The sequence below is a fragment of the Eumetopias jubatus genome, unplaced genomic scaffold, assembly GCF_037043125.1.
Source record: "Eumetopias jubatus isolate StellerSeaLion01/CBP00866 unplaced genomic scaffold, mEumJub1_p1.0 scaffold_2, whole genome shotgun sequence".
In the NCBI taxonomy this organism is placed as follows: domain Eukaryota; kingdom Metazoa; phylum Chordata; class Mammalia; order Carnivora; family Otariidae; genus Eumetopias; species Eumetopias jubatus.
In genome coordinates, this window is record NW_028274808.1 from 162721742 (window position 1) to 162745954 (window position 24213).

General features: G+C 42.1%; 1 protein-coding gene across 2 annotated transcripts in view; it reads left to right on the top strand.

Moving 5' to 3' along the window:
• TEC (tec protein tyrosine kinase) overlaps positions 1-24213 on the top strand; it is a 142587-nt gene that overhangs the window by 82584 nt on the left and 35790 nt on the right. For both annotated transcript variants that reach the window (XM_028100748.2, XM_028100747.1), the window contains one exon: positions 23775-23879. In XM_028100748.2, the coding sequence (XP_027956549.1) occupies positions 23775-23879 (105 nt within the window). The remainder of the gene's footprint in view (positions 1-23774; positions 23880-24213) is intronic.

Below are 24213 nucleotides of genomic sequence, written 5' to 3' on the forward strand. Positions count from 1 at the left end.
GGGTCCCCTGTTGGGGTCACACCTTGCTCTGTTCTCACGGGTGGGGGCTGACCGAATTGTCTGCAGAGTATCCCGTTGTCACAAGCACGTTCAAGGGGGCCTTGCTGCAGAGGAACAGGTCTGGGGAAGAATAGACCAGGATACCATGAGCTGACTAAAACCTGGGTTCCTTTTTTTCTGGGTTACCAAACAGACCAAAGAAAAGAAAAGCAACTTACCTTCTCTTTGACCAGTTCCCTCAGTTTTCAAGTGAAGTAGAAATTATTTTCCTGCCTATGGTTTTGCATAATTATTTTTCCACTAGCTACTTTTTTTTTTTAAGATTTTTATTTATTTATCTGACAGAGAGAGAGAGACAGCGAGAGAGGGAACACAAGCAGGGGGGAGTGGGAGAGGGAGAGGCAGGCTTCCTGCCGAGCAGGGAGCCCGATGTGGGGCTCGATCCCAGGACCCTGGGATCATGACCTGAGCCGAAGGCAGACGCTTAACGACTGAGCCACCCAGGCGCCCCTCCACTAGCTACTTTAATGTAATGGCTGGAAATGTTCTTTTTTAGAGTTAAGAAAGGCAAATTTTCTGAATAAAACAAGAAGCACTGGTTCTGATGTTAGACGGCCAGTGTCCAAATCCTAGGCTCTGTCATTCACTAGTTTATATGACACGAGACTAATGGGAAACTTAAATATTTGTACCTCAGTTTCTTCATCTGTAAAATGGGGACAATAGTGGTTACTACCTCATAGGGGAAGACTCAGTTGAGACATGCATCTAAAACATGCACTAAAGGAATTTAAAGCAAAATCTGCCGTAGAGTGAGCCTTGAAGAAAAATTAGTAATGTTGCTGTTACTGTTAAACCATTGGTGTCTGTAAAAATCTTTTCTCTCTTTTTGACTGCTTATGTCGATCTGAGTAAACTAAATTCCTTACCCTCTATCCCACACTCCTTTAAAACTTTAATTAACAACGGAAAATTTAAAATAATTGTTTGAAAGAAGTTCCAGAGTGGTGGATGAAAGCCTCTTCACCTAAAAACCAGCCCCGGTGTGCTGGAATCGGGCAGCTTAGGATTGCACCTGTGACTCTCACTGTGTGAGCTATCCAACCACTGACTGGCTCTTGGTTTTCTGGGGAGGTAAGGAGACTACTTCTCTCCTTCCCCTGGAATGCAGCCCCCTCCAAGTCTCGAGTCTCAGAGCCCCCTCTTGCCAGGCCAGACTGGGAGCTTTCTTCTTTCCCTGTTCCTATCTCTTTCCTTTTCCTTCTTCCAGCCTGCCTGTGTCTCTTAGATCCTGCTGACTGGTTCTTACATCACCCATGGAAGTGGCCCCTTGCCCTTGTGGAAGCCCCGAGCTCTTCTTGTTCATGCAATGAAGAACTGGCTTTTATTTCTTGATGTGAACTTCCTTTCTGGCTGCTCCCTCGGGGTTCTATTCCACGGAGTTTTTTCTCCTTCTGCACTTGCTTTAGGAGGTGTCCTCCATTCCAGTGGCTTTGGTTAGGAGCTCTGTGCTGATGACTTCTCCAGTCTCTATTTCCCAGCCTGATATCTCTTCTGTGGTCTTAAGAGTTTTCTCAGGTATCTCAAACTCAACATGTCTGAAAAGAAATCCAAGACGTCCCCAGCTGTCTCTAGCTCAGTGATTGTACCACAGTCTACCCAGGTGCTTATGCCGGAAACCTGGAAGTTGGTCTAAACTTACCCTTCTCCCTCATGTCTGGACTCTCGACAGGTTTTTACAATTCTGCCTTCTAAATATATCTTGTTTTGCCCTTCTTCCCATCTCTTTACCACCGTGATCCAAGCTGCCACTGCCTTTTCTTGGGTGAATACAGCAGCCTCTGTATCAGTCAGGTTTGACCTAGGCTATGTATCACATAGGACCCCTCAATAATAGTAGCTTAAACAAAAAAGATTTTTTTTTTCTCTTTCACTCTTGGTTGGGGCAGTGGGTGGGTGGGAAGACTGGAAGCAGGCTATCCTGAATGCATAGGGTGGATCCAACCCAGGGATCTTGGATCCTGTGTTTCCCTTCTATCATCTTTGCTTATATATTTTATTTTGGCTCAAGATGACTGCTGGAGGTCCAGCCATCTTGACTGCATTGCAGGCTGGAAGAAGGAAGAAAGACAGAAAACAAGAAATGACTTCTCCCATCTGAGTTAGGTCCCTTTACCGGCTTTCCCTGATGCCCTGCACAGGACTTCTGCCTAGGTCTCATTGACTACAGTGTAGCTGCATGCCCATACCTGGCTGCAAAGGGAGCTGAGAAAGTCTTTTAGCCTCAGTATCAATGTACCCAACTAAACGGCAGGGTTCCTTTACTGATGAGAAGTGGATACCGGGGGCAGACACCTGGGGATCTCTGCCACATCCGAAGAGGCTCCTCTTTTCATGTGTGCCCGCTCCAGTCTGTTGTACACGACAGCCCTAGTGATCTTTAAAAGCACAAATGTGATCATTTCCTTCTCCCGCTTAAAGCCCTTCAGGAGCTTCTCATTTCCCCAATTCAAATCTTAAAAGTCCTCAGTATGGCCTGTGGTCCAGCAGCCTGCCCTCCTGTCTTCGTGAATCTGCAATTCCTTCCATTCCTCGGTCCAGCCTTCCAGCTCAGCAGTCTCTCTGTTCCTTGAAGGCATCCAGCTCCTTTCCATCTCTGCAGCATGTACTTTTGCTGTGTCCTCTGTCTAGAATCCATGTTCCCCTCCCTCGACTGGCTGGACATCTTCAGGTTTCAGCTTAAATGTCACTTCCTCAGTACAGTCTCTCTGGTCTTCCAGTTTAGATTCACTTTCCCTGTATAATACCATCTTTCACTTTTACTTTGTACCACTTATCTCTAACAAGTTATTGGTACAATGATCTTTTTTTCAGTCTTTCTTTCTCTGATCTGTAAACTTCACAAGGCAGGTGAAGGCATTGCTTAGCAACCTGTGGCAAGTCATAAATGGTTGTTGAATGTCTGAATGGGATTCAGGTTCAAGGATGTATATGATGGATTTATTTTGAATCATGCTAAAGATATTAAAGACATAAGGAGAGGTATCCGTTAGGTAGTCAGATACTCAGAATCAGGCGCAAGTAAGACGATGGGGTTAGAGAATTAAATCTGAAATCATCAGACCTAGGCTATTTAGTGCTGTTTACCCTACAAGGAGGCAACTTCCTGAGGGGATGTGCAGTGGGTTTTGAAGCCAGACAGATCTGCTCTGAATCCTGATCTGTCATTTACCAGCTCTGACATAAGGCAACTGATAAAACTCTCTGAGTCTCATTCTCTTTCTCTGGAAAGAGAAAATACCTATCCTGCAAGGCCATTTGTATGTGGGTATCTGGCAGATGGGAATATTACAAATTTTTCTGTCTGATTGGTTAAAAAACACCTGAAGAAGGAAAATATTTCTACTTTAAAAGCAGAGACAATGGAGAACATTCTGTCACTTCCTGGTCATCCTGAATGCACATCCCTTTGCATAGTGAAAATAAAGACTGCTTTTTGATCTTAGGAGGAGAAGGGCTTTGGAGCCTTTTGTAAGCCTTTTTTCTTTTTTAATTTACAAAATCTTCCATAGTGCTTACCATGTGTCATGCAAGGTCTTATGTGCTTCATAATCATTAACTGCAATCCTCTTAAGTTTGTAAGGAAGATATAGTTATTGTTCCCATTTTATAGCTAAGGAAACTGAAGGGCTGAGAGGTTGAACACCTTGCTCAAGGTTACAGAGCAGTCAGTACATGGTAGAGCAACCCAGCCCAGCTGTCTGATTCTCAAGCTCTGACCCCTTACGTGGCACTGCTTCTGGGTAATTTTGTGAGACTTTCTGGCTAGTTACATGTGTATTTATGTAAGGATCAGACTATATTAATCTTTAGGTTCACCAGACCATGAATTAGTCTTTAAGAAAGCCTAACAAACTGGTAAAAGTATGTTTTTGTAATATTACTATTATCCTCTCTTAGGAAGAGAAACTGACCAAATTTTGACCAGATGTGCTCTCTGCTGTTGTGTCTTAAGGCTGTGAGTTTCCAGAGATTTAACTGTTTCTAACGTAAAGAGGAAGTGCTAATATAGTCGCTTGCTGATTCAGTTTTGGTTTCATACTGTAAGACAGAGCTAAAATAACAGCTTCAGAGGGTAAAAATGTACAGTCACATGAAGCAGCAACCGTCCTTCTTAAAAACAGAATTGTAAAACCAGTGAAGTAAAGGTTAATCTTTTTTTCTATTGATAGATACTGGTCAGTTCCATTGTGTCCTGTAATTTTAGGGTGCTGATATTTGTCAAGGCCCAAGGAAGATTCTCATTCATGTCATTTTATTTTATAAGTCAAATCTGACATCATTCTCAGATTGTTCTTGGAGTCTAGAAGGTGGGTATGAGGGACTTTCTTGAAACAGAACTCTAGTGGCTTTTGCTTTTATTTTCTCTAAGGGTTAATATGGTTTTGAAAAAAATATTAATAGCTAAATTTATTGAGCACTTACCATTTGTCAGTTTTGTTCCAGGAGCTTAACATGATGTGACTTTTTAAATTCTTACAACCAATGTATGAAGTTATTTGCTGTCATTCATTCCCATTCTATCGCTAAAGAAACGGAAGCACAAAGCAGTTAAGTAACTTGTTCAAGGAGACACAGCAAGTAAGTGGCAGAGTCAGACTCAGACAGTCTGGTTGCAGAGTCTTTGCTCTTAAGCAATAAGAGCTGTGTTACAATCCTGCTGGTTCCTAGCCTAAGGAGATACAGGATATGTAAACCAAATAAAGTGGTTCATCTTTTTGCACACTTAGTAACAGAGCCAGACTCAGCTTTCTGTCTTTAGCAGCAGGGACCCTTGCATGTTAAAATATAATCCCTTGAGGCCACAGTTCCTCGTTGCCTGGAAGATTAATAATGCAACTCCTTAGTACTCCATACAGAGCCATTCATAATATGAGCCTGACTCGACTTCTCAATTTCCTCTCTCCTGCCTCTTCCGCTTGACCCTGACCGCATCAGAACACACCACACACTGACATGCTTGCAGTCCTGAAACCTCCCATGCTCTTTTGCAACTACAGGCCTTTGCTTGTGATGCTCTCTTTTGTAAAATCTTCTCTCCTTTCTTTGCTGGGAAAACTCTTATTCATGTAATAAGGCTCTGTTCAAAGAGGCACCTCTTTGGTGCAAACTTATCTGACTCTTTTTCTGGAAGAATTAACCTCTTCTTCATTTATGTCCCACTGCATTTTGTTCAATGAAGAACTTTCCATATTGCCTTATGAGCAATCATTTCTTCCCAGTCACTTGGAAATTCCTGAGGGCGAGAGCAGATGCTACATAAATGTCCAGAAGAGTGAAAGGCTAAGGGGGTGTAAGGTAGACAATAGAAGATGTGGGGCCACTTCAGTTAGTTCTTGACTTTGTTTATGATCTTGTCTATGGGCCATATAAGACTCTTTGATTTGGGGACATAAACTATTAATTGTGACCTGCTTCCCTTCATAACCAGGAATAAAAAGTTTACAAATTGCGAAGTTCACAGTCCTGATAGCTGTGAAACACGCAACAGGGAAAGAGCTATCAAGTTGGTGACCAAAATAGTGTATGATTTAAAAGAGCTGTTATTTTTCCGGATGAACTGTCTGATATTTAAAATTTGGCTAACTTAAAAATTCCAACATTTTCCTGGGTCATCAATACTAATTATTGACTGGGTTCTGACCGTGCCGGGTGCTGGTGGTGATCACACCAGGTGGGCACCGCTCCCGTTCTCATGCATCGTTCCGTCTGTTATGGGCATCGGGTACCTACCAAGAGCCCCACAAATCATAACTGCGGTTATGATTAAGTAGAAGGAGCAGTACAAATGGTTTGTATTTCAGAGTGTGAGGTATGTGAACAGGACCAAAACGTACTAAATATACAAAATGTGTTAAGCTGAATGATCAGAAATTACCATATTTGATCCTTTTGGACTTACAGTTTCTTATGGTTTGATGTATTATCTTGGTGAATTGATGCAAAAAGCTACCTCTCTTTCTGAATCCACTTAAAAGCCTGTGCATGGTAATATAGAGGTTTCAGATATACTCCACGGAGTTACTATGGTAACTCCTACGCGTTCCTCGAAAGCCTTCCAAGGCTGGTTGCTGGCTAGGTGCTGTGATGTCCTTCTGCTCTTCTAGAAGGGAGGTGAGGGAATGAGGAAGAGAAAACCCAACAGATATTGTCCCCGTTGCAGGTGCTGGTGGGCTCGCAGAGAGTAGATTGGCTATTTGGGCCATGGGGATCTTTTATTTGGCGTTGAGGAGCATCTCTTAGAATGTATTTTGCAACATGGATTAATTTAGGTCAGAGTATTTGAGAGTTAATTGCATTAGCGATAGCAAACTAGGAGAGGGGATGAGAGTTTGATGGCCCCCAGCAGGGAAGGCCAATGAAGAGCATGGCAGGGCAGCCTGGACTTGTGTATCTTCATTTGTTCTTGGTCAGTTGTTTGACCTCAGCGCCCCATTTACTCAGTTGTAAAATGCAGATGCTACACAACTCATTACTTCGGAAGGGTCAGCAGTTCTGTAATTAATTACTGGGCACTTTGAGATTGATGGATCCAAGAAGCTGTGGAAATGTGATCTCTAAGAGCAGTTGTGTGAACATCTGGGATTGTTTTGTCTTCTGAATCCAGTGTTTACACTACCACAAGTGTAGCCAAAGCTTTATTAGTAGCAATTAAATAATGAGATAATCTCTACTTTTTACCAATTTATAACGGACACTTCTTACGTTCTCACAAAACATTTTTTGTAAGTAGATCCTACAATTTTGATCAGGATTTTTAAAAATGTAGGTGCGCCTGGGTAGCTTAGTCGGTTAAGCATCTGACTCTTGATTTCAGCTCTGGTCTTGATCTCAGGGTCGTGAGTTTAAGCCCTACGTGGAACCCACTTTAAAAAAAAAAAGGCTTTTAAAAAATGTGATGGAGAGAGTATTTTTTTTTTTTGCCTTTTACTACAGAAAGTTTGAAGTGTATTCAAGAGTAGATAGAGTAGCACAGTGACCCCCATGTACCCAGCACCCAGCCACCTGACCCTGACTCACACTTCACCCCACCTCCATCATCATGTAGCAAATCCTGCCCGCTCCTATTACTTCACAGAAGTTGTGTGTCGTTTCTTCTGCAGATGCTTCAGTACCCATCTCCAGAAGACAGGGAGTACCCATCTTACATAGAACCTTAATGCTCTCACCCAGAACATATCAACAGAGCTTCCTTGACATCATCAAGCACCCAGTCAGTGGAAGACATTGTTTGAAAAGTTATTTTATCTATAGAAGGTTCCCAGTTGAGAGGTTGTATTACAAAAGTTTTCTGTAAATTATTTGCAACACGAAGTGACTATTCCTATAGAAACCACAGTAAAGGAATGGTGAGTACCCATCAGGCCCACAGAAACCCATGGAACACGTAATGAGGCCATTCTGTGTTTTTCTTCGAGAATCTTTCTGAGGGGACAGTTATGGACAATTCCTTTTCTCTTACTATAAGAGATGTTGCGCTAAGCCTCACATTTTCTCTTTCTTGCCATTGTTCTAGTGGTGCTCCCCCCCCACTTCCCCTCCCCATCTTCCTTCCTCTCCTCACCCTCTCTTCCACCTCCCTCCCCATCTTCCCACTCTCATCCCCACCCCTAGGCTTGGGTAGAAGCAAAAGGAAGGCATCGTTCCCAATGGTGGCTGATGGTCTTCACTGGGGGGGAAAAGAGAAGGGGGCTGGCCCTTGGGGAAGGCTGCCATTATATGCAGCTTCATATTTTTTTTTTAAGATTTTATTTATTTAATTGACAGAGAGAGAGGGACAGTGAGAGAGGGAACACAAGCAGGGGGAGTGGGAGAGGGAGAAGCAGGCTTCCCGCCGAGCAGGGAGCCCGATGCAGGGCTCGATCCCAGGACCCTGGGATCATGACCTGAGCTGAAGGCAGACACTTAACGACTGAGCGACCCAGGTGCCCCTGCAGCTTCATATTTTGGAGGCATTTAGAAAACAGCCTGCAGTGTGATCCTCTGAATGCTAGAGAGAACTAGAGAAATGTAGGGGGGTCCTGTAGAAGTTTATTTAAAGACCGAGTTAATGTTCTTTTGCAAGACCCTAGCAAAGCTCGGGTCAGTTTTAAATAATTCATATTTCCAGTTCATACTGGTATGCTTGCACTACTGCCCTCCAGTCATGTCAGATTGGCAGAGAGAGGGGCTTTTCTCAGTGGAGGAACTGGTCAGCATTGGGCAGTGAGGAGGTGAAGTTCTCGAGGGGCTCTGAGCCTCCCAACTTTTAACCTGTTCAGAAATGCAGTCCTGCCTCTCAGGCACAGGCTGGCCTCCTGGTGCGAGGCTGGGGCCGGGGGTGGGGGGGCAGTTGCCACAGGGCTTCCCACTCCCAGAGCTGTCATTTCACCGGTCATCACTTCATCAGGCCATTGGGCTGTGATGTGATGGGGATGCTAGGGGCAGGAGGGGGAATTGTGCCCCTCGTGCTGCAGTTACAGGTCCTGACCACATGCAGAAAGCCACAGAGTGTGCCCTTTGTGTTTACCAGTTGCCATGGCCACCCACCACCTATCCTGGAAATTACACTTTCTGTTAGCTGTCTGCAACTCTCACCCATCTGAAACTCACAAAGCTTCTCTCTCCTGAGTTTCTCTTAATAAGAGATCAGGTTTGTGTGATTCTAGGTATTTCCCCTTTCATAAAGATCGATGAAGTGTCACTAAAAGAAGCCTGCACACGTGATATGTCCACTGAAGGCACACACAAACACACACACACGGCACTTGGAATCCCTAGTACTAAAGCGCCCTGCCACTAGTCAGTGTTAACCACAGAGATGCAAGAACGAAACCTAGGTTATAGAGCCTTCCTTCTCTTTTGCTGCTTAAAAAACCCAGACAGCAGGCCGATTTGCGGTGACATATCCAATGATTGCCGTCTGTGGTTAAGGAGGGATCCGTTGCCAGTAGTTATGAGTGTCTCTGACAGTTGTAACGTGACCTTTACTCTGCTCATTGGATGTCCACTGGTGCAGCCGTACCCTTGAGTGGAGTGGAACGGGGGGGCCGAGGAAGCAGGACATCTCCGATCCCGGTGATCTGGGCATGCCTGCACCCACAAGAATGGCATGTTTCTGAGAGAGCAGTGGCAAAGATAAAAGCAGCCAAATTCTTTTCTGAAACAGTATAGTCAAGTGGTGGTTCTGACTGAAAAATGTGAAATTAAACCCAAGGAAGCCCTGCTCTCTGCTTAGCTGAAGCCCTTCCTGTCCATGCAGGCCCTCATTCGTTCGCTGACTTACTGAACAGACTCAGCGAGCACCTGCTCAGTGCCGGCCCTGTCGGGGGTGCTGGGGAGGCAGTATGTCTGTTCCCTCTGAGCTCCCACTTGGTGGCCTCCATCATGCCTGCCTCAAGGAAGGGAGTAATGAGAAAGGAAGAGGGAAGAGGGTAGGACCGGGCACCAACTTTGGGGGAAGGTATAAAATTAATCTTACTTCTCTCCCAGAAATTCATTTAATGCTGGCTGAATTGGGTGGATGGATGAGTTGTTTCTAAATTGGAATAAATGCTAAGGTAGAGCCTTCATTTAAATGAGAGCTGATTGATTGCCTTCTTCTGGCCCATTATAAAGTGAAGTTGTTTTGCTAAATCTTTATACCTATTTTTCTCTTTGGTTGTATTTGTTGGTTTTTCTTTTAATTTATTTTTTAAAAGATTTTATTTATTTATTTGAGAGAGAGAGTAAAAGTGAGCACAAGCAGGGGAGCAGCAGAGGGAGAGGGGCAGGCAAGCTTCCCGCTGAGCAGGGAGCCCGATGTGGGACTCGATCCCAAGACCCTGGGATCATGACCTGAGCTGAAGGCAGGTGCTTAACCAACTGAGTCACCAGGCGCCCCTAGTTTTTCTTTTTCAGTCTATGATTTAGAACACTAAATTATTAGCAGAGAATTTCATAGTTTCTAAGTCTTCCCAGATTTCAAGTTCCCTGAGGGCAGGGGACATATTTTCTTGAGTTTTATTGGGGTATAATCAATATACAATAAACTGCATATATTTAAATTGTATTATTTGGTAAGTTTTGATATATGTACATACCTGTGAAACCATCACTATAATAAAATAATGAACATGTCCATCATCCCCAAAAGCTTCCTTGTGCCCCTCTGTAATTCATACCTCCCTTTTTATTCCCATTATCCCTAGGTATTAACTGATCTGATTTTTGATGCCATAGATTAGTTTGCATGAACTAGTATTGTAGAATAAACAAAGTCATATAGCATGTACTCTTTTAAGCTAGCTTCTTTCACTCAGCAGATTATTTTGAACTACATCTATTTTGTTGTGTCAATATTGTATTTTTTATTACTGAATAGTATTCCATTGTATGGATGTACCACTATTTGTGTATCCATTCACCTCTTGATGGACATTTGGATTGTTTCCAGTTCTCAACTATTAGAAATAAGCTGCTATGAATATTCTTGTACACATCTTTATATGGTCAGATGCCTTCATTTATCTCGGGTAAATATAATGGTTGCATTTTTTAATCTCTATATCTCTTGTGCTTAGCATGTTGTCTAGCATATAGTAGATGCCCAGCAATTATTGTCCTAAGTAGTTGTTGGATTTTTGCTACATTTCAATGGTAATTAATAGGTAAGACTAACTTACTTTCAAAAATAGCTACTTAAAACATTATTTTGTTTCAAGAGAAAGAGTAGTTCTGCTATTATCCTGTTTCCCTGTGTGTTCTGCAGTTTTATGCACTATAGTCAAAACTTATTTGTCTACTCCTATATTTTTTGAGTTCTTGGAATATTTACTGAATTCCTCAATGAAGAAAGTGAGGAAATACTGGTATGTTTCCTAAGGAAATAATGTAAAAGCCAGTAAAATATTCAAAATTAAATCCTTCTTTCTTACTGAATTCTGTAACGAAATTATACTATATGTGGGGAAAAAAGTTTCAATGCTGAAAAATTTTAGAAATCTTATTTTTAAAGGCAAAGGATATTCTAAACTAAACTTATATTCGTGATTACAATAGGCCAGATACTGTACTGAGCACTTTATGAGTTACCACAATTAATCCTCATGATAATCTAGGTTGAGTTATTTTAATATCTCCATTTTACAGATGAGGAAATGGAGACTAGAAGAGGTTGGTTAATTTGCATGGGGACACAGAGCCTGCATTTAAACACAGGTCTGCCTGACCCGGAAGCTGTGCTCTCAACCATTATGATGCATTGGCTGTGCTATGTCAAAACATTAAGACAGTACTCAACACATTGTGGCATGGTCAGTAAGTTAATAAAGAGATTCTAGCAGGGTTCTCACTTGTTGCACACATTATTCACATAAATTTCCCTGGAAGTTGATCAACTTGACGAGTTTCTTCCCTAAGAACTTCTGACTTTAATTTTATTATTTTTTAAAGATTTATTTATTTATTTTTTAGAGGGGGTGTGTGTGCAAGCGGGAGGGTGGGGATGGGCAGAGGGAGAGAAACAGACTCCCCGCTGAGCATGGAGCCCCATGTAGAACTCCCATCTCACGACCCTGAGGTCATGACCTGAGCCGAAATCAAGAGTCGGTCTCTTAACCGACTGAGCCACCCAGGTGCCCCATAACTTCTGACTTTATATTTAAAGCCACTTTTTATACTCTTCTCATCACTTTCATTGGCCAATCTGTTTCTGATCATCTTCTATTAGGCAGAGTTCTCAGATAGACAGAAATATCAAGTCCCCTTTTCTCTAGCGGTGGAACCACCACATTGTCTCTGGAATCTGTGGCTGTCTGGCACCCTGCAGATCCAACAGACCCAAGATAATGCTTTCTTTGTGACGACTCTTCTATTTCTTGCCCGACATTTAAAATAAGTATTGGCTGAGAACCCTCATTGGTCCTGGTAAGGCATCAAAATGGTGTGTGTGTGTGTGTGTGTGTGTGTGTGTGTGTGTGTGTGTCTGTCTGTCTGTCTGTCTGTCTGTCTTATTTACTACCTAGATTATAAGGTCTCTGCAGGTGGGAAGTGTATCCCGTATCCCATATTTCTTAGTTCTTGCTAAAGAGGTTTCAGACATCTCTCTAGCTGGAAATCCTGGAGTTACAGAGAAATTCATTCCCCAGTAAGATTTCACACGAACCTGGGAAGAACATTATGAGAGTAAAAGAGCTTTGTTAATCTGAGGTGATAAAATAATCAGAATCTAGTATAAGGTGACTCTGGGCTTCTATTTTTTTATTATTTTTTAAAGATTTTATTTATTTATTTGACACAGAGAGACACAGTGAGAGAGAGAATACAAATAGGGGGAGTGTGAGAGGGAGAAGGCAGGCTTCCCGCTGAGCAGGCAGCCCGATGCGGGGCTCGATCCCAGGACCCTGGGATCGACCTGAGCTGAAGGCAGACGCTTAACGACTGAGCCACCCAGGCGCCCCAAGGGCTTCTATTTTTTTAAAAGGAGGCTCCATGGCGGGTTAGTGTTTAGGTATGGCAATTAGTACAATTAAGTTATGTTTTAAAAACTGGAAAATTCATGGTTATAGTCTGATAAACACTTACCTGTTATTTCAGACTGTATGAAAGAAGGCTCCAGGTATCAGCATATATACTCAACTTAGAGGAAAATAGTCAAGAGAAATGAAGTATTTCCATGATATTGTGCTTGCACACCTAAATATTAAAGTATGTAGTGGTGGAAAGCACCCTGAATCTCACTGATATCTAGCTCAGTGTACATATGGCATGTCATATACTAGGTACTGGCCATGGGCTGTCCTCTCTGACAGATCTGCCATGTGAGAGCCCCTTCTGCCTTTGTGACCCTGTTCCTGATTTTCCAGTGTTGTGCTCTTGACATTTTTGGAGAGATGGAGTGGTATAATGGTTATTAGAAGGCATAAATGAGTTCATTTATGTAAATTCATGAGACAGTACCTGGCACATAATGCTGTCTAAGAGTTAACCTATTAGTGTGTCTATTATTCAAATATGTTTATTATTCAAATAACCTATTATTGTGTTTATTACTCAATTATTCACCCAGAAAGTCTCATCATTTCATACCTAAGCCATCAGATTCAGAGCCCAAATCTCAACACCGAGTTTCATATAAATTCTTACTGCCCAGAAAAATGTATACCTATACACCAGTCTTAGCAGTAAATGTGTCCAAGTGAGAGGTCTGCCCCAGAATTCAAATGTTGCTATAAAAACCCATTCTCTATTTCTGCATTTTCTGTATCTTATCAGTAAGGAATATTGAAACTAGGTGGGGTAGGAACAAGTAGGCATTCAGGAATTGTGCAGGAATGTGTATTTTTAAGGAAAGAGGGACCTGAGATTTATTTATTTGAGAGAGAGAGAGAGAGAGAGCGCATGGGTGTGCGAGTGGGTGGAGGGACAGAGGGGAAGAATCCTAAGCAGACTCCATGCTGAGTGTGGAGCCTGATGTGGGGCTCTGTTTCACCACCTTGAGATCATGACCTGAGCCAAAACCAACAGTCAGATGCTTAACCGACTGAGCCACCCAGGTGCCTCAGGTAGCTGAGAATTATTATGTGTGACATTCATGGGGTTTTAGCTGAATGTATACCTGTGGATTGATCTTGTCATAACAAGTCAGTAACCCCAGTGTACTCTTAAAAAAAAAATTATTTATTTGAGAGAGAGAGAGAGAGAGCATGAGCAGGGGGAGAGGTAGATGGAGAGGGAGAGGCAGACGTCCCCTCTGAGCAGGAAGCCCGACGTGGGGCTTGATTCCAGGCTCCTGGGATCAGGACCCAAGCCGAAGGCAGATGCTTAACTGACTGAGCCACCCAGGCGCCCCAATCCCCAGTGTACTCTTAACTCATGGAGCGGGAGGTATACCAGGCAGGCCCGGTGTTGGAGGATTACAGTAATAAGTACAAAATGACAGAAATCAAGGAATGTTAGCACTGGAAATGAAGAGATAATTTAACTCAGTGTTGTCCAAACTTCAACCATTGTGCATGCTACTTACATGATTTTGGCATATGTATGTGCCATCTGTATAGTATTGTTTTATACTTAATGTTTCCTGTAAATAATCTCATGTCTTTTTTTCCATAAATACATTTAATTTTGAAAGGAAACTGTATCCCTCAGTAAATGGAAAACCATTAATAAAAGGTAATCATGAAACTAAATACAATAAAAACACACGTTTGTCCTAGTTTCGCCTAAAGCCACCTCGGATGCCACCGTAGCATCCTTTGGAAACACTGATTTAGTTCAACATGTTTCCTTTATGGATAAGGAATCTGAAGTATTAAGTAGCTGAGATGTGGGATCTTCTTATTCTAGAAGGTATTTTAAAAGGTAGCTAACTGCTGTAACATGCAATTTCCCAAAACCCAATGCCTTAACACAATAGAGAGTTTATTTCTTCCTTACATTACATACAACTACCCTCCACTTTTGATTCAGGAATCTAAGCACTTTCCATATAGTGGCTCTGTTGTCTTTTTGTTTTTATTTAAGAAGAGCTTTATTGAGATATAATTCACCTACTTAAATTCTGTAATTCAGTGATTTTTAGTAGGCTCACAGAGTCGTGCAACTATCACTGCAGTCAATTTTAGAACATGTTCATCAACCCAAAAAGAAATCTTTTTTTTTTTTTAAGATTTATTTATTTATTATTTGAGAAAGAGAGAGAGCGTAAGCATGCTTGGGCTGAGGGGCAGAGGGAGAGGGAGAGAGAGAATCTCAAGCAGGCCCCTGGCTGAGCGTGGAGCCAGATGCAGGACTCGAGCCCAGGACCCCGAGATCATGACCTGAGCCGAAATCAAGAGTCAGATGCTTAACCACCTGAGCCACCCAGGTGCCTCCCCAAAAGGAAATTTTATACCCTTAGCACGCCATTGTCTTGTGGTCTTCCGAATCTTCCACTGGACTTTCTCATCCAGCTGGATCACAAAGGAGGAGATGGACCATGGGAGATGGTATGCAAGGTTTTAGAGGACAGGAAGTGGTCTTATATCACTTCCACCTGCACTCCCTTGGCTAAAGTTCATTCCTGTGCCCTCGCCTAAATGCATGACGATGAAAAAATGCAGCAGAGATGGACATCCAGGAAGAAGAAAACGTGGCAATCTGAGCTCACTGGCATCGCCTCTGCTCCAAGGGATTTGAAATCTTTGGATTGAATTTATTAAGTTCTGGAATTCCTTGAATTTGGAAGTCTGTTACATGAAATCTATGAAGGATCCATATACATTTATTTCTACCTAACTCATTCTAATTTTTACTAATTTTATTTATTTTTTTAAGATTTTATTTCTTTATTTGACAGAGAGAGCACAAGCAGGGGGAGTGGCAGGTAGAGGCAGAGAGAGAAGCAGGCTCCCCGCAGAGCAAGGGAAGCCTGATGTGGGACTCCATCCCAGGACCCCAGGATCATGACCTGAGCCGAAGGCAGTTGCTTAACCAACTGAGCCACCCAGGCACCCTAATTTTTACTAATTTTAAAAATTAAACTAGGTAAATCCCTTTTAGACTTATTTCAAAACACATGTTAGTAAGTTTTGCTTTCAACTGTGATAAACATATCTGGTAATAGTTTTTAGAAGTGTTTTGGGCCACAAGGGGGATTTGGGGAAGGGTTGCCAGAAGTATAGAAAAGTCCTAAAAGGGAATGGCTACTCAAGAAAAAACTTTTTAGGGCGCCTGGGTGGCTCAGTTGGTTAAGCGACTGCCTTCGGCTCAGGTCATGATCCTGGAGTCCCAGGATCGAGTCCCATATCGGGCTCCCTGCTCAGCAGGGAGTCTGCTTCTCCCTCTGACCCTCTTCCCTCTTGTGCTCTGTCTCTCATTCTCTCTCTTTCAAATAAATAAATAAAATCTTAAAAAAAAAGTCTTAAAAAAAAAGAAAAAACTTTTTAAATGTAGTGAAAAAAGTATCTCCAGAAATCTTACGCTTGTCTATATTAGCATTATCTTACATGAAGATTATTCTGTGAGTTCAGAAATGGAATTTTCTGCCTTCAGATTCCTTATAATTTATAGCAGTTTTTCAATATCCTGTTTTTATGCTGGATATTATGTTAAAAACCATAATTGAACCATGTTTCTGTAACTGCTGGCTTCTTTATGTAAAAGTGCTGGGGTTTTGTTGTTGTTTTGGGGGTTATTTTTTTGTAGTGTAAAAGCACTCTACAAAATGTAAAGCACCTATGTCAATTATTATAACTTGTTGAAAAGGGAGGAAGAAAGGTTAGGATGCCAAGTTTTTGTTCTTACTTTCATTTTTCACTAGAATTCAGGCCTTGGTGAAGAGGGGCTTTTCATCATACCACCATCAAGTTGGAAATGCCTTTGAATTTTATGTATTCTACTTCTCCTGATGCCAGAGAGGTCTACATCAAAATTGTTCTCAATATCCACAAAACCCTGCGCCAAACCCATCTTGAGGACTTACTTGTTTCTCATGATTAATGTGTCCTGCTGCACTTAGGCCCATTCTTTGAACTGCGTCCTGAGTGGAAAGGGAAAAGAACTACCCTCATGAATAAAATAGGCCTTTGGCTTGTTGGAGATTTTTAGTAGACTGCGTCATTTTCTTTCTTTCTTTCTTTTTTTTTTAAGAATTGACTGGAACTCTTTAGCTGTATAGTGTTGACCCATCTGAACTTTCATTGTAAACAATTACTGTTCTCCTTAACCTCAGCAAATGTCTGGTTGTAAACTCCTTAAGACCTAGACATTTTGAACTTGTTTATCTCCATCATGGTTCTTTGGTATCTGTGCCTTGCCGGTGGTAGGCGGAAGTAGAAATCCATATTGATGAATATGGCTGAATGAAGGAACTGTCCTGATGGAATGCAATGAATGTTAACGGCAACTTTGTGCTACCCATCTGCCGAGGACTGCAGGTTCTAGGAATTTTAAATTTTCTGTTCTTAATTTGATGGCAATATTTTACACAACTCCCCCAGAAATATAACCTGTGTGTGCATATATATGTATGATATTACATGTCACATATATGGGTATACACACACACACACACACACACACACACACACACACACACTTTTTGTCTATATTTTTTGGGTAGTTCCTTGTCACTGAATGTGCCATGTCAGCAGTCCATCTCCCATCTTTGGGTTTATATTTAAGATGTTTTGATTGTTGTGGCCTATTGACAAAGAACAGTGGCTGATCGAACACTAAACAATTTAGTGTGCCAAATGGAGGCCTAATGCTAGCATGGTGCCGTGTGTACAAAAGCAGAGGTTCCCTGTAGTTGAAATTGAGAGAAAGGGTGGAAGTGATTGTCCCATGGCCCACAGTAATGCAAGCTTGTAGATTCCAAAAGAACTGGCTTAGGGACAGAAATTCAACTCCAGCAAACACCCATCCATCACATTCAAGTAACATTCATTTAAATCTTATTTTTTGTATAATTTTATTTGTATTTAATTTGTGAACTAGCTTTTGTCTTATAGGTATTAAGAGGTATAAGCATTAGAAATTTCGACTTATTTTATGTGTGTCCTTAGTTAAGTGATACCAAGTTACTCAAGTGTATGTGACACTTAAAATTCAAGATTGGAATTAGACAAGTTCAAATCCCGGTGTATTGTGTGACTTTTGGCGGTTAATTATACCCTGTAAGTCTTGATTTCTTCATCTGTTACATGGGATGACAAGAGTTCTCATACAATGCTGTGAAGGTTCATTAAGTCATCCATGTGCAGAGGTTCACATAGTGCCTGATTCATAGTGAGTGCTCTACAAGTGTTAGATTTTGACATAAGATAATTTTATTTTTTATAGTAAGAGTCCAAAAATATTCCAGCTTGAGAGACCTGGAGTCAGGTAAACGCTTTAGTGTTTTTGAGAGCTCTGGGTTCGATCTGTGGCTCAGCCTCTTAGCTGGTCTTGTAACTGCTCATATGATCAGTTTCATAACAACTTCCCAGGGTTGTTGTGAAAACTAATTAATAGTAAATGCTGCATTTAGGGAGCGATTTCATATGCCAGATACTGTGCTAAGCACCTGTGTGCATTATCTTTATTGCTGCGAAAAGCTTAGCAGAGTGAATAGTAGTGTCTTATCCTGCAGACAAGGGAACTGAGAGGGAGGGGACAGAACTTGCCCTAGGCCATACAACTTCTAAGTTGCAAAGCAGAGTCTGGACACAGGGTCGCTCCTGCCCCCTTCCTGAGATCCTGTTGCAATGTGAGGGTGATTTCATCCAGCAAATTTCTTTTGTGGTGTGCAGCTGGGGATAGCCACATTAGGAATAAAAGCTGTGATGGGGAAAAGGGGAGGGATCATTTGCAATATTGGAGGAAAATTATGGTAGGTCTTTCACTGTGCCTAATGGGGACTCAGAGGCCTGGGGTGTAGGGTGTAGAAGGAGGACACAGGGTGTCCTGAAGATAAATAGCTGACTTCCCACATTTACCTGGGGCCAATGAATGCTTGTATACGTTTAGAAAAATGTTATTTCATTAATTTAGGATTGATATTGATATTCTTAAAATACTGAGTATTCTGGAAATTAAAGGAAAACAGGGTACCTTGAAAGACTTCCCGGGGGATAGGATCTCTTGCATTTACCTCCCAGTTCTGCCATTCAGTTGATATGGAGTTTTAAGCAAGTTATAGTTCATCTCTAGATCTAGTTTCCCCATTTGTGCTGGTTTAGAAATGTGTAAAATGGCAATTACTTAACTCATTTTCAAGCATGGTAGAGTATATAGAGGCCATGCAAGAGAGGAGAGATATATATCCTGTGTTATACACACACACACACACACACGCACACGCACACACGCACATACAGAGTGTCATACATACTTCTTTGCAGACTGGCTCAGCACACTGTTTAATGAACATCTGCTAAGTGCCAGGTAGATTTTTCAGCTTGGATGACTCAAACATGAGTAAGGTGACATCTTGGTTTAATTGTGATTTTCAGTTTGGTGGGCAGGGTGAAGGCTGTAGAAATAAAAGGGAAACTTCACATGAAACATGTAATGACCTTGGATATTTCTCCTTGGGCCACAATAGTAACAGTAATGTATAGCATACTTCGGTTATCATGAACTAATTTTCCTATTGAAGAAATGATAAATAATCTGAATGGAGAAAAAACTATATGTTCTATGTCCCTTCTCAGTGTTAACTCTGATTCACCAGAGTGCAAAGACCAGGTGTTAAGGGGGCAGGCACATGGCTCTTTCAGCAACTGTTAGGGTTCCCTATGGCAGGTCTCTTCCTTGACCTTGCCTAATCTCCTAGGGTTCCCTGAGATGTGGCTAGAATAAGATTCTACTATATATACACAACATATGTGTTGAGAAAAGCAGAATTCTCTTTACTATAAAGAAAGTGATAAGCATTGCTGAGTACGAGCCTCATATTGTCAATTCCCTTCAAACATTTCCAGTGGGTTGTCCAATAATCAACTCAAAAAACATTTCCCAACATTATCTCAAACCTGATTCTTCTGTGTTCCCTATGGTGATTCATGGTGTTGGTGTCTACTGGTCACTCAGACTCAAAATCCCTGAGGTTTCCTAACTCCTTCCTCTCTCTTAATCCCCGCATCTAATTGATGCCAGAGTTATGTGGACTCTCTCTTTTAATGTTCTGGCATCCCTGCTTTCCTCACCTGATTTACTGCCATTGACTGGGTTCATGACCTTGTCATCCCTCACCTGAACGACTGCAGCAGGCTCCTGGATAGCCTCCCTGTCTACCCATTCGTCCCCCTGCCATTCATAATTAATGATTTCAAAAGCAAACCCCAGTACAGCGCTCTTCCTTCCAAACTCCTAAGTCTGGCGTATAGGCATCTTCCTAATTTGGTCCCAAATAACCTTTTTGGTGTCATTTCCTACACTTCCCCTGAACCACTCTGAGCCACATGCATTTTTTTCTGTTGCCTAAATGAGCGCTTTGTTGTCTCTGCTGCCTGGAATATTTTTCTCTACTTTCTCTACAGGAAAACTCCTGCTTACCCTTTAGAAACCAAATCAAAGTGGTACTTCCTCCCTGAAACTTCCTCAGCTTCTCCTGGTCCAGTCATTGCCCCACTCCATAAACACCATGAGTTCACACGGGTTCATTATTACCTGATTCTGAATCATTACCCTCTTCTCCTTCCACCCAGTATATTATTGTGAACTCCTCTTAGGGAAACCCTCAACCCCCTTGTGTAATTTTGCAGCTACAGCACACAACGCTGTGCTTGGTGTCTGATCAGTGTTTGCTGGTGGGCTAGATAAAATCATGCATGAGCAGCTTATATTTGAACCTTTATCTGCAAACCCCAATATTAGTACAGTACATGAATAGATTGTATGTCCCAGAACATGAATTTAGGGGGCATAAGTCAACCCAGTATACAGGCCATCCTAAATTTTCCGGTATAGATTGACCTGCATTTAACAGCTGCATTTAATAGCAGGGGCAGGTGGTGGGTGGAGATGGGTATCTTGGAAACAGCCCATATATAGCCTACTGCTCAAGGGCTAAGAGAGCTGGCAGGTGATAAATGACCCCTGAGACCAATGTCAGGAAAATGCCATGATGTCAACAGTGATTTTCTCCAGGGTTGGGAGATTAAGGGTCATTTGATTCTCTTTGTGCTGTTAGTATTTACTAAGGTTTCTACAGTGAACATGTGTGACTTGTTAATAGTAGGATGGTGCTCTGGCAATTTCTTCCACCCATTAACTGTCACAGGCCTCAAGAGCAGGGTGGATGGCCCTGTCTGACCAGACCTCTTAATACTGTGCAGCAGGTTCTTTACAGGCTGGCCCTGCTCATCTTTCCATCCTGCCTCATGCACCCTGTGCTTCAGCCACACTGGTCTTTTTTTTTTTTGCTACTTATTTATTTTATGTAGCCAACACTTACTGATATCATATTCTAGGCCAGACACTATTCTCAGCACTTGGCAATACCGACTCATTTAATTCTCATAGCTGTTGTTATTCCCATTTTACGTATGAGGCAACTGAGGTCATTCTGGATTATGTTTTTCTTCGTATGTGCTGTTTACTCCTTCCCTGTCATGTGCCGTTCAGTTCTCTCCCTTTCACATACCAGAATTTCTCTTCCAGAATTGGCATTGAAGCTTCAACTCCTCTGTGTCCATGAGCATCTTTTTAATATACAGTATCATAACCACTGTCTGTCTTGGGCAAGTAATTTTCGTTTCTTCCCTCTGTACAATGTGTCTGGTCATGTTTACCTCACAGAGTTTGTGAGGATTGAATGGCACAATAGTTGAGCTGTCTGCTTAGGAAGTGAGCTTCCCTGATCTTGACCTTGTGCTCCTTGACACAGTTGCCGACACAGGACAGGGTTGTCTGTGGAACCCTGAAGGGAAGGGAGAGTAGGAAAAACCAGGACGACCCAAAGTCAAGACCACTCAGGGAGAAGAGAGTGGTGGCACTTTCAGATGCCCCATAAAGGTGTGAGTGGATGACAGTTGAGGAAAGACTGTTGGGTTTGGTCCCTGGTGATGTTTTTGATAGCGGCTCAGCAGGCTGTGGTGAGGTGGATGTAGATGGCAGGTGGCTGAGGAGGAGGAATGGGCGGGAAGGAAATGAAGGCTGAGGACGTAAGCATCGTCTCTTTCAGGAAGGGAAGAGGGAAGCCAGGGCAATAGCTGGGCCAAAGAAGGGTTCTTGGTATGGATGGGAGAGGCCCGAATGTGTCTGTAGGTAGAAGGAAGTTCCTCCAAGAAGCATGGCTGGGGAGAATGTTCTTCTCTCTACCCTGGCTGAAGCTTAGTCCATGCTCAGAATCTTTGTTGCCCCCCCTGGGGACTTAGCTCCATTAATGCTGTTGCTTGTTTGCAGCTGGGTTATCCCAGGGTCCACTGGGCTTTGGGGTCAGTTGGGGTCCTTGATGAATATATTTAACCTGTCTGAGCTGCAGTATCCTTAACTTCTCCAAGAGACGGGATGAAAGAGAAGAAAAAAGATAAATTTTAGAGTGCTTTTGATCTCCAGAGGGAAGAAGTTGGAGGGTGTGCTCGTGGGAAGGCTGTTCTCTTCTTCATAAAGCAGTGAGGGAGTGTGTCTCCTGGGCTGAAGGGAATGGGAAGGGTTTGTAGTTCTGATGAGACTGGTGTTCTCCACGGAGGCCACCAGGTTCCTCTATGAGAGATACAGGCAAAGGAGATGAGGAGCCGCAGTCAAGGCCTGGGGAAGCATAGCGAAGAAAATTAGGATTATCGTTGACTTTCTGCAACCGGGTGTGAAGGAGTAGGGAGGGTGTAGATAGAACTGGTCACTGACACAATTGTCAAGAGACATGTGGGACTCGTGAAGAGGTGGGGGGAGAATGGGAAGAGAGAGAAAGAGGGTATGGTGAAATGACCTCCAGAAGAGTCCAGTCAGCTGTCAGATGGGAGCTGGTGGCCTGGGAAAGTGGGCAGGTCTGAAAGTCTTACGGTGACAGTAAAAATGCAGCGCAGGTTCCTGAGAGCAGGACAGGGGGCTCAAAGGTTGTGACCAGAGGACAATTTTAGAATATTCAGTGAAGCAATTTTGAATGACAAGAGCCAGGAGGTAGCGGGGTCACCCCAAATATTACAGTGTCCTTCATTTCTCTGCTTTTCCTTCTATTCTTTATCATACGAATATCTACCATCCTCTTTCCAAAGATAACTTAAGTCTTTATACAGCTTTTTGTGTGGAATATATCAGTTAGTATTATTCAGTGAACCTTTTTTATTTCTACGTTGTGTTTGTAATCATTTTTAATGGGTGTATTTTATCAACTTATGTTGGCACATGCTACTTTGTTTTCTTCTGGGTTTTTCCCTTTGATGAATTTTCGGGCATGAGATTACTATGCTTCCGGGTGGAGGGAGGTCCTGATGTGTCCTTAGTTAATTGCTGCAGGCAGAAGTTCAGTGAGCAGAGAGAGGGGAATAGAGAAGTAGAGGAGAATATCCAACAATAGAATCCGAATGGGAGTTTTATGTGAATACCTTAAGTTCACCTCAAATCCTCCTGAGTTATCTGTGTTGCAGGAAAAAAAAAGTAACTGGCTAGAGTTTGCACCTGTGTTCAAGTACGTGGAGTTCTTTTTTTTTTTTTAAAGGTGATTATTATTTTTTATTTATTTATTTTAGAGAGAGGGAGGGAGAGAGAGAGAGCGCATACGCAGAGGGGAGAGGTAGAAGGAGAGGGAAAGAATCTCAAGCAGACTCCATGCTGAGCACGGAGCCCTATGTGGGGCTTGATCTCACAATCCTGAGATCATGACCTGAGCTGAAACTGAGAGTCGGAGGTGTAGCTAACTGAGTGCCCCGTCAAGTACCTGGAGTTTGCTTGGTTTGGTCTTTGATGCTGTTTTGGTGGGGTGAGGGAGTGGGGATGGAGTGCTGTCAACAAGATGTTGAAGAAATTCAAAAGATATATGTCTGAAAGGGGAAGGTGACAATAAAAGGGAGTTTTGGGGGCAAAAATGTGTTTTGGGGGCAAGGATAGGAAAATTTCATCTTTAGAAATAAACAGAAATAATTACTTTTTATATAATAATATTATTTTATTACAATTCTCACAACGTTAGTATTTTGAACAGTTTTGACAATAAATGGAGACATGATTTAGGTAATTATTAAGAAAATTGTAGTATTTTGAATCGGTGATTTCGTTAACAAATTTTTCTATTAATAACATTTTTTCTTGTTATGATTGCAGTGGTTCTCTCTTTGTTTTTCTTTTAACAGAAAAAATACAGAAAGGGATTTATTGATGTTTCAAAAATCAAGTGTGTGGAAATAGTGAAGAATGATGAGGGTGTTATTCCCTGCCAAAATAAATATCCATTTCAGGTAAGCTGGCGTGTTTTTTGCCACAGTATAATTCTGGGCTTTTAGTCATGCTTACTATTCAACATTACAGTTTCCTGCCATTGCTTTGGTGGTTGGTAAAAAATAATTTTTTTCAGCTTTAGTGAGGTACAGTTGGCACATAGGAATTGTGTATATTTAAGATGTACAACTTGATGTTTTGATATATGTGTACATTATGAGATGATCTCAGTCGAGCTGATTAGTGTATCCATGACTTCACATAATTATCATTTTCTTTCTTTTTCCTTTCCTTTCCTTCCCCCTTCCCCCCTTCCCCCTTCCTTCCTTCCTCCCTCCCTCCCTCCTTCCTTCC